This window comes from Pogona vitticeps, chromosome 15, assembly GCF_051106095.1.
Source record: "Pogona vitticeps strain Pit_001003342236 chromosome 15, PviZW2.1, whole genome shotgun sequence".
NCBI lineage: Eukaryota > Metazoa > Chordata > Lepidosauria > Squamata > Agamidae > Pogona > Pogona vitticeps.
The window spans coordinates 12458209-12468772 of record NC_135797.1 but is presented as its reverse complement, the minus strand read 5'-3'; the positions used below and the strand labels follow the sequence as shown (position 1 = coordinate 12468772).

Below are 10564 nucleotides of genomic sequence, written 5' to 3'. Positions count from 1 at the left end.
AGGTCTCTCTGGCTATGGAGCAAGAGGTTGGGAGTTCGATTCCCACCTCTGCCTTCCTTGATGGGTCCCTTCCATCTCTGCTGTTCTGTTATTCTTATTCAAAAACACCAGGCACATTCAATCAAAATTATAAAAAACATCGACTGGTATTACAGAACAGATACAAGTTTTAACCAAAAACCGAAGTATCTGTTCAGTATGGGTGCAGTGTGTATGCTATTCCTAATATTGCTGTTTTTAATAATAATAATAATCATAATAAATATAATTGTTGTTATTATTTTTAAGCAGGGCAGATTTTAGCGTCTAAATACCCAGCCTTTGAACACATTGGCTGGAACTGATGTGAACCGGAGTCTGTTGATACCTGGAAGGCTACATCCACCCATCCTGCCTTCAAAATATTTACCCTTCCTTTCTCCCTTGAAAGCACCCAGGGCAGCTCACGTAATTAAATAAGACAATATGGAAGGCGAAGAAGAATCAGTTATTCAAATATTTTTCAAAAAGAATTAAATACACATTATATTAAAATATTATATTTGATAAAAGCGATTACGACAACAGGTTTTAAAAGACACATAAATGCATACCTACAAAGCTTTTATTCTGCAATAAATGCATGTTTAAATCTAATGCTTCGGATTCTTTCTATTTCGATTTTTCCCTGACTGATCCAGCATGCACAGAGGAAGGGGAGATGCAATCCTTCCTCTCCCCAGAAATTGCCATATGCTGCAAAAGAGACTGAACTACATAATCCATTTTTAGTCCGTTCCATTGTTCCACATCTGTTATCTCCTTTGTTTCATTGGTGCTTGAACAATGCTGCTACTCTAAAATATTAACTGTATTCTGTCGTCAGAGTGTATGCAAACCAGCTGTTTGTACCATCAGGGGCTGTTAAATTCCAGAGCTTATCAGATCTGGGGAGAAAAACAACTGCAGGGGAAATAAAGCTGATGAAGACCTCTTTCAACATGTGGAAAACCCCCACACCCATGCGACCCTGCGAAGTTCCCTCCAAAACATCAACTCTACCTGCGAAAAACACCACCCTATAACAAGATTATGCTAAATGAAACGAGTTAGGGTGCAGACAGACAGGGCAATAACTCACATTTTGGACCACTTCTGTTACGGTCTGGTGGAAACTATTTTCCAGTGATTGCACGATAGACAGGAGATCGCGAATCAGCCCGGCCCTCTTCCATCCCCAATCTGGACCTTTTGGGTCCAGCGGAAGAACTGCTTTTTTTCAGGAGCCAAGCAAAACCGATTCGTGGACAGACAGAAGAATCAATGTACGGGATGACCAGCAAAGCCACCTTTTCCAGGACAATCAGATTTTATCCTTGCCGGATCAGACTCAAAGAGTCCTAAGCGTGCTACAACCTTATCTACGTACTGTTTATCCTTCAGCACATTCACACGCCTACCCTTCCACCAGAAAACTCCTCTTCCTCACTCGGTTTTGCAGCCCCTCGCTAAGATTTCCCAGAGACTGAAATTATCCCTTTTTTAAAAAAATGTCCACGTACATCTGACCCTGCCCGACTGTACGTCCCAAAGACACTGAGCCTTTTTTTTTTTGTTTTAAAAACAATCTTTAATGAGCTAACATTCTTGCTGAACTGATGTTGACGGGGAGGAGGGAGAGAAGACAGGACAACTGGAACCCATAAGAGGTTTGATTCAAAAGCCTTTTACGAACCATGCCTGTGTGTAAGGGGTTAGAAGGTCCTAAGGTTCATAAACATGGGGGGCAGGAAGAAGAGGGTGTAAGCATCTCCTGCGGGGAGGGGCTTCTGGCCTACCCCCCATCTCGCCAGCCCTGTGCAGGTGGTGCAAACTGACACACACACACCCCAAAAGTGAATGAACAGACCAGCTAACAGCCTCTAATACTTGGTGCTGAAGGCTTGGAACTCCAGACCGGTGATCTCTCTTTCGTTCGAGAACACAGTGCGGTCGATCCGTGACATGGGGCTTCCTACAGTACGTAGCCAGTTCTTCCTGCGGCAGAAAGAAGCATGGGTCAGCAACGTCAGCCTGACTGCCCTCCTTCCCCCTTCGGATCCCTCTTACGGCCTGCAACGTCACAGCAAGAACACGGCTTTTCCCTTAAACACACATTTTACAGGAAGGCTGGACATCCTCCACCAGGCTCTTTATTGGCGTCTCTTCCTCAATAAAGGTAAAGGTTCCCCTTGACAATTTTTGTCCAGTCGTGTTCGACTCTAGGGGGCGGTGCTCGTCCCCGTTTCCAAGCCATAGAGCCAGCGTTTTGTCTGAAGACAATCTTCCGTGGTCACATGGCCAGTGCGACTTAGACACAGAACGCTGTTACCTTCCCACCGAGGTGGTCCCTATTTATCTACTTGCATTTGCGTGCTTTCGAACTGCTAGGTTGGCGGGAGCTGGGACAAGCAACGGGCGCTCACTCCGTCGCGTGGATTCGATCTTACGACTGCTTGGTCTTCTGACCCTGCAGCACAGGCTTCTGCGGTTTAGCCCGCAGCGCCACCACGTCCCTCTCTTCCTCAATGGCGGTGAATAATGGAATCCACACCACATTGTGTGACAGAAGCTGCAGAAGGGGTCGTGGCAAAAAAGGCACGGCAGAACAAATGGGCTCCAAATGTCTCAAAGAAGTGGGCCATGCTACAGACAGAAGGGGACACAGAAGTCACTACCCACCCCGGTGGGTGGGGGGGGGAATAAATTCCTCCCAATTCTAAAGTGACGGCTGGTTACAGTTTTATTCCTGAAAGTAAAATGTTAGTGATATATTTCGGACTGGCCAAAAATCCTCCCGGTGCGACCTAAGGCTTGTATAACTCACTTAAGCTAATTGCAGCTAATTGACAGGGTGCTGGATGGCATCTTAGTTGTGCAGTTGGGCACACAAGCAGGCACACAACCGAAACATGCTCAGTGATCAGCCCCAATTGGCTGGGGCAATGGGCGCAGCTCTTATGACAAAGCTAATACTGCTATGTTATTATCGTGTGTGTTCTGTGTCATCAAGTCGAAGTAAGCAAGATATTTAAGGAGTGGTTTTACCAGTGCCAGTGAGTTCCCATGGCTGAGCAGGGATTCAAACCCTGTTCTCCAGAGTCCTAGACTGTCACTCTATCCACTGCACCACGCCGGGAATGTTATTTACGAATCTTGCAAAACACTTTTGAGGACCATTCTTGCAGAAAAGCTGTCTACCCTCATTCCACATATGCGATTAAGTATTAGAATACATGATTTAAACTGGGCCTCAATGTACTTTTGCAATTCAAGATGAAAAAAAGACTTGCGTGCTACAGTGATTGGAGTGTTAGATTTTAAGACCGGAGTGAGTCCGTTTCGAACCCCGTAATGAGCAGTGGCATAATTCCTTGGTAGGAAAAACCAGGGTATAAATTGAATGCATTAAAAAAAATACAGCCTCCACTTGATAGCGCTTGTCTTTAAGGAACAACTGGAAGGATAACAGTGTTGTGGGGTTTTTTGTAGCAAAAACAGGATGGATCTTGGGGCACGTGGAAGCTCGAAGCAGCAGCTATTATGACGTAAAGTTCCAGGGACTGCCTCCACCCACCCACCCCCGGATGAAATTAACTTTGCCCCTAACAGTATATGTCATCATAGATACTATCAGTGGTTAAGGTGCAAGGAGAGTCTTGTTTCCTTTGCAAGGGCAAAAGCTTCGAGCCACCAAGCCTGGAACAGAAAATAACCGTGGTAGTCATTTTTGACATTTTGACATTTCTCTTTTTTTTTTTTAAATCAAAGGCTAGGATCTTTCCTGCTGCCGTTAAGACCATTCAAGAAAGTCCCTTTTTATTTAAAAAAAAAAGCCACAAATGAAGCCGTCACTGATATAGGAACACAACGTTTTAACAGCTGGTGTTCCAGTTTTTTAAAAACAACAACAACCCCAATGGGGTAGGGAATGGGGGGGAAACAGAAGACTGTTCATGGGGGGGGGAAATACTAGTTGCTATGGATTATCTCCTGCTCACAAAGAGAAGGGATGGAGTAGCGCAGCTCCCATTTCCTCTTTCATCCCCCTCAAAGATGGGAAGGTGGCGGAGACAGGTTGCTATGGAAACTGCCCCAGTTTCCTCGCCTGTTCTCCGCTTCTCTGTGTATCTTGAAGGTGATGGAAAGGGGGGGATTTGTTGCTATAGAAACAGCCTCTGGTTGTCGGCTCCGTGAAGGTGACGGAAGCCCCCCCCCCGTGTTGCAGGAGACTCCTCACCAGAAACCCACCCACCCCGCCGCCCCTTGGGGACCCCCATCCGCAGCCCCTGCTGTCGCCCACAAATTCATAAAAGCAATTTTCTTCCTCTCCTCCTGGACCAGCTGTCTAATTGCAAGCTGACCCGAGTTCCAGATTTACCGGGTGTCAATCCACCGAGACGAGGGAGATGCCCTAGTTTAGAGGTTTCCGGTGGACGGGTGGGGTGGGGGGCGAAGTGGAAAAGAAGGTTTTGCAAATTGCTAGCACAGGGTGTTGTGGTTTTTTTAAGATCACGAGTGTAGAAAAGAGTTTTTCCATTATTGTGTTTCTTTAAAAAAACAACAACTTTGATTTATGAAGGTGGAGTATTGCGTACTTCTGTAGCCATGCTTCAAAACGCCGTCAAATGGTCTGATATGGCTGCACAGCACCATGCCCACATGGCCAGCAGGAAAAAAAAAGGATACCAAGCTTTACATAGCACCCTGGATGCTGACGACACCGTCTGCAGTCAAGATGGTCTACACACCACAGGATCCCCTCTTGTGCTCACTGCCGTTTTGATTATTTTGTGGCTCCGAGCTATAGAAGAGACCTTAGCAAACTTCTCGAAAAACAGCCCTGCCAACTTGCTTGGGGTCTGAGTGGTCCACGGATGAAGAAACAGAGTCAGGTTCCGAGATTTTCCCTTCTGGGTTTCCCTTTGTCAAGGATAGAAGAGTTGTACTTTTTTTTAAAAAAAATCATATCTCGAAAACCTTTTGCCCGAGCGTGCCCAAAGGTGGCACAGAGCTAAGGCAGGGTGTCTGATACAGCTATGGCAAACTTGGTGCTGATCCAAAAAAGTTATGATTTTTTTGTTTGTTTGGGCGGCCTCCATTTTTAGAACGGGTGCGTAGAATATTGTTGTTGGGTTTTTTTTCTCTGCCAGGACAAAATGATGCAGCAATACTAACAAGTTATAGCTTACCTTCCAATCTTTTAAAAATATTGCAGATGTAAACCGAGGGGTGTATGTGTGTGCTGCTTTTGTGTTGCTTTCTTGTCTTTGGGAAAACAAGAAGGCAATCAATCGCTCACTCATCCTGCCCTTCTCAGTGTTTCAGACCACCCTGTGACTGTCTGGAGCATCCTATATCTCTGGTCATATCAGGGAAGATATTAAAGTAACCATGACAAATGCCTTTAGGATGCAATGCTCTTGTTGTTGGGGTTTTGATTTATTTGTTGAACCTAACAAAGAAACTTTAGTGTTGGGGTGTCCAAATCCCGGAGGGAAAAGGGTCTCGCCGTGATAGATGCAGCACTAAAAATATTTTCGTGATTAGACACATTCTGCACTTCAGTCTGATAGCAGAAAGTGAGGAGGAATTAAAGAACCTCTTAATGGGGGTGAAAGAGGAGAGTACTAAAAATGGTCTGAAGCTCAACATCAAAAAAAAAAAAAAACTAAGGTCATGGCCACTGGTCCCATCACCTCCTGGCAAATAGAAGGGGAAGATATGGAGGCAGTGACAGATTTTACCTTCTTAGGCTCCGTGATCACTGCAGATGGGGGACAGCAGCCACGAAATTAAAAGATGCCTGCTTCTTGGGAAGAAAGTGATGACAAACCTAGACAGCATCTTAAAAAGCAGAGACATCACCTTGCCGACAAAGTTCCGCATAGTCAAAGCTATGGTTTTTCCAGTAGCCGTGTATGGAAGTGAGAGCTGGACCATAAAGAAGGCTGACCGCCGAAGAATGGATGCCTTTGAGTTGTGGTGCTGGAGGAGACTCTTGAGAGTCCCCTGGACTGCAAGGAGAACAAACCTATCTGTTTGGAAGGAAATCAACCCTGAGTGCTCCCTGGAAGGTCAGATCCTGAAGCTGAGGCTCCAATCCTTTGGCCATCTCTTGAGAAGAGAAGACTCCCTGGAAAAGACCCTGATGTTGGGAAAGTGTGAAGGCAAGAGGAGAAGGGAGGGGCAGAGGATGAGATGGCTGGACAGGGTCATCGAAGCGACCCACATGAATTTGACCCAACTCCAGGAGGCTGTGGAAGACAGGAGGGCCTGGCGTGCTCTGGTCCATGGGGTCACGAAGGGTCAGGCACGACTTAACGACTAAACAACAACAACACTTCAGTCAGCCAGTAAGCTAAACAAGAAAAAAAAAGGCAAGGGGCTTTACAATATCCTTGTTACTCTGCGCTTGGCTTCCCAGCTGTCATCCAACCTGAACATGCAGCCCCTACTATAGAAAAATCACAGAAGGCGCCGGCTTTGCATACATACATGATGTCCACTTTCTCTTTTGGCCCTTGAACTTGTCCAGTCACCGTTCCCCAAGTCGTGTTCTTCACCCAGCCAACGACTCCTAACTTTCTCCCCTGCTCTTCTGTGTACTAATTTTAAAAAAGAGAGACAGAAAAGAAAAGGTCAGGAAAGACTGAAATAAATTGATTTACAGGCACTGCTCACTGTCTCCTTATTCGACAACAGGCTCCTGAATATATGAATTGTCTTCATGGAGGAATGTTGTGTTTTGAATATACAGAACGAGAGGGAAGCGGCTGAGTGTATGTTATATGGTCTGTGATGGCCCTTTCAGACAAGCAGATGTTCAGAGTTCCTGGAGGCTGCGACAGAGAAAAAGGGAGTAAGGAAAGGCAGCTTCACCAAATAATCTGATTTTCAGCTTAGGTCTTTACTGCCTTCTCCCAAAGGCTGCTTAAATCCTCTATGTGGACCGATCGCTCCACATATTCTCGGTCGTTCATAGGGTCACCGTAAGTCAGAGGTGACCTGACAGCATGTAACAACAACAATACAGTGGTGCCTCGCTTAACGATTGCCTCATTAAACAACGAAACTGCTTGATGAAGAAGTTTTTGTGATAGCTTTTGCGATTGCAAAACTATGTTCCTATGGGGAAAATTCGCTTAACGATGATTGGTTCCCTGCTTCGGGAACCGATTTTTCGCTAAACGACGATTTAGAAACAGCTGATCGATGGTTCTAAAATGGCCGCCCGCTGTGCAAAATGGCTGCCCGCTGTGTTTTCAGGACGGATTCCCCGCTTTACAGGCAGCAAAAATGGCCGCCCCTATGGAGGATCTTCGCTGGACAGTGAGTTTTCAGCCCATTGGAACGGACTGAACAGGTTTCAATGCATTTCAATGGGCTTTTTCGTTTCGCAAGACGATGTTTTCGTATGACAGCGATTTTTGCGGAACGAATTGACATCGTCTTGCGAGGCACCACTGTATGTGGACTCACACCAACCCTGCTTGTCAAACCCAGAGAGAAAGGGGGCATGCAAGGCCCATGACAAAACCAAGTAGCCTTGAAAAACAATTATTATTATTTTCTTTCTATGTTGCTTTCTGTGGAGAATTTGGTCTTATCCTTACGTAGCCCTTTCTCGCGCAGAGAGATCAATTCACCTGCCTCGGCTTGCGCTTATACAGTATTGCACCAATTCTCCCCAAAAAACGTAGTTTTCAGAAGCACAGCCAAGAAACGTATTTGATGTTAATGATGATGATTTCTTTAAACTTTTCAATGCCAATTTAACATTTTTTTAAAGGAGGGGTTTCTCATCTTGCAATGTATGAAATGCAAAACACAATCATCAATCATAAAACAATAGTGAAATCGTTTTGCTTAGCGTTGTAGGTCAGGATTAGAGCAGGTTCTCTGGATCCATGGAGCTTAAAGAACAATGGACTCCCCAGATCCCCACTGATTCCATGGGCTTACTCTAGGTGCAATTTATTTTACCCTAAGCCTATCAAATATTTAGTTGCCATTTTGTTCTGCTCTGCCAACGCTGCTTCCAATTCATGGGAAATCAGGGACCTTAATACGTAATCACAGAACTGCATAGAGCTGGAAAGGAGTCTATGGGACATCAAATCCAGCCCCTGGTCAAGGAAGCACGGGGGAATTCGAACTCCCAACCTCTGGCTCCCCAAGTAGAGACCTAAACCCCTGAGCCTTCCTGAAGTTGAAGGCATTCAAGAGATCCCAATCTTGTACCATTCCAAGTGGAAGAGCCACTGGCCTTTGAAACCTCCATTTGGAAAGCACCACCTTTAGTGCTCAGTTATAAGTCTTCACCACACCCCATAATGAGTTACGTCTTACCTTTCTGAAGAAGACACCTAGGAAAGGGGGAGAAAGAGAGGTTACATATGGATCGCATTAGCGGCAAACATAAACTTAGCAAACTCAGGATTGTGGTTGATTGTGCTCAAACATGTCAAGAATGCCAATCGTGAGTCAACCACAACAATCCTGGTTTAAAGCTGGCATACAATCCTGGATTGTTTAAGTGCAGCAAACCATCATTCAGGGTTGGGATATCATACCAAGCTCATCTTCAATGGTTTGTTTCCTTAATTTTGTGAAGGGGGGGGGACAAAGAGGTACATATTCACAAAGAACAAAACACACTGCCCACTCACATTGAGATTTAGACTCCTCCTAAAACGACATTTTACTTCCGTCATGGAAAGGACATGCTCTGTGACCACAATCTCAGATGATTGTTCTTCATTCTGTGACGTCATACTAACCTAAGTAATAGTTGTGGCTTACAGTTTTCTATCTATCTATCTATCTATCTATCTATCTATCTATCTATCTATCTATCTATCTATCTATCTATCTATCTATCTATCTATCTATCTATCTATCTATCTATCTATCTATCTATCTACCTACCTACCTACCTACCTACCTACCTACCTACCTACCTACCTACCTATCATTTACAAGTATGTGCAAACCTTTTTAGATGTTCAAATGCCAAAACGATGTGCAACAATCATAAATGCACTCTATGCAGAAATGCATACTACTGTATACAAAATCTTGCTACTGAATACAGTTAATTTCATTAGAGTAAACCCGTTGTATCAATGAGATTTAGTGAGTCCACACCTCTGTAAATCGCATTGATTCAAATGGGTCTGCTCCAAGGGTGACTTACTAAAGTACATTGCAACAAGAGTAGGCCCATTTAAATCAATGGAACGTAAGGAGGTGTTGACTTACCAAATCCTCATTGATTCAATGGGCCTATTCTAGGTGCAATTTACTACACTAAACAACAGAATGTGGGCCAATATAATATATGCAACATTCACAATACACAGTTCAACATACAATATTTATGGGGGCTCATGAGACAGAAGTCAGTCATGCAAGACACGCTTGTATAAACTGGTATATTTACAGTATGTACCTAAGCCAAAATGTTTAGGAGCAGGGCGGTGTTCTGGAGATAAAGGTAATTCACACAGAAAGCAAAACAACATGAACTGATCCCAGAGATTGCAAGGCAGACATGAAGAGCACGTGGAACCATGGGGGGGTGGGGTGGATTCTCCCGGGGATCTGAGGAATCCAATGGACCTATACAGGAGACGCTGGTCTCTTAGGTAATACAGTATATGGCAGACCATAAATGCTACTCCTGGCCTGTGTTTCAAAAGGGAAGGTTGGAATCTTGCAAAAGAGCAGCGGACCACATCTTATCACTACATCTTAAGTGACAAAAGGCATGCAATGCTAAGCCAGACATGACCCCCCCCACCATCTTGCTTGCTTCTTTTAAACATGGAAACAGGGTTTTTGAGCTCCCCTTTTTGAACTAGGGAGATCATATTAACAAAACCCTTTTTGGACCACATCGCACAATCCTTTCTGATGGAGAGAGGGAGGCCGTTTGAATCAAGAAATGAGGTTGATTCAAGGATGCTTAGCCTCCCACCTCATCATGGCCCAGATCTTAGCATTACAGAAAAAAACAACCCCTCTCTCTTTCTCTGCTGCTGCTGCTGCTTTAGGAGATGTGAAATGAATTGAACACCAAATTACATTAACGCTCCCAATTAGTTTCTTCTCTCCCCTTCCCCCCCCCCCGGGGGAATTGGCTTCAATTAAGTGCTTTCGGGCTGCAGAGCAGCTTGTCTTTGCTGCCGTTAGAACTGCAAGGAGATTCTGCAGCCCGCAGGCTCGGCTGGCATCTTATTTCAAGGGGTGTACTGTTGGCAGCCTGAACCACAGGGTGGGGGTGCAAAGCAGCCCTCGCCATGCGCAAGCACCCGATAGGAAGCAGCACAATCAGTGTGTCAGAGATGGTGTGGGAGGGAAGCAAAGAAGGGACTCACCCTGGACGTCCCCATACACCTCGTAGTCCACCGACCAGAGCCCTGGAGCAGCCATGGTTGTGAGTGCAGGCCACAGTGAGTTGGCAGGAATCTCCGCCGAGCCCGAGGTATGAGCGAATGTGCTATCTGATCAGCTTCTCACTGCAGTCTGTCATGGGCATCCG

General features: G+C 45.2%; 1 protein-coding gene across 1 annotated transcript; it reads right to left on the bottom strand.

Moving 5' to 3' along the window:
- Nucleotides 1-483: 483 nt before the first annotated feature.
- On the bottom strand, nt 484-10515 carry LOC110089971 (acylphosphatase-2). Its single transcript, XM_072984405.2, has 4 exons — nt 10401-10515; nt 8371-8387; nt 6517-6626; nt 484-2016 (listed from the first exon to the last, which is right to left on the bottom strand). The coding sequence occupies exons 1-4, from the start codon at nt 10453-10455 to the stop codon at nt 1902-1904; spliced, it is 297 nt and encodes a 98-aa protein (XP_072840506.1). The 5' UTR covers nt 10456-10515; the 3' UTR covers nt 484-1901.
- Nucleotides 10516-10564: the final 49 nt, after the last annotated feature.

Excerpts from the sequence above, each read along its gene's own strand:
- LOC110089971 (XM_072984405.2), bottom strand. The coding sequence starts at position 10,455 with ATGGCTGCTCCAGGGCTCTGGTCGGTGGACTACGAGGTGTATGGGGAC. Across the intron at positions 2,017-6,516 it reads AAAGAGAAAGTGGACATCAT|GAAGAACTGGCTACGTACTG; the intron begins GTATGTATGCAA and ends TTTCTGCCGCAG.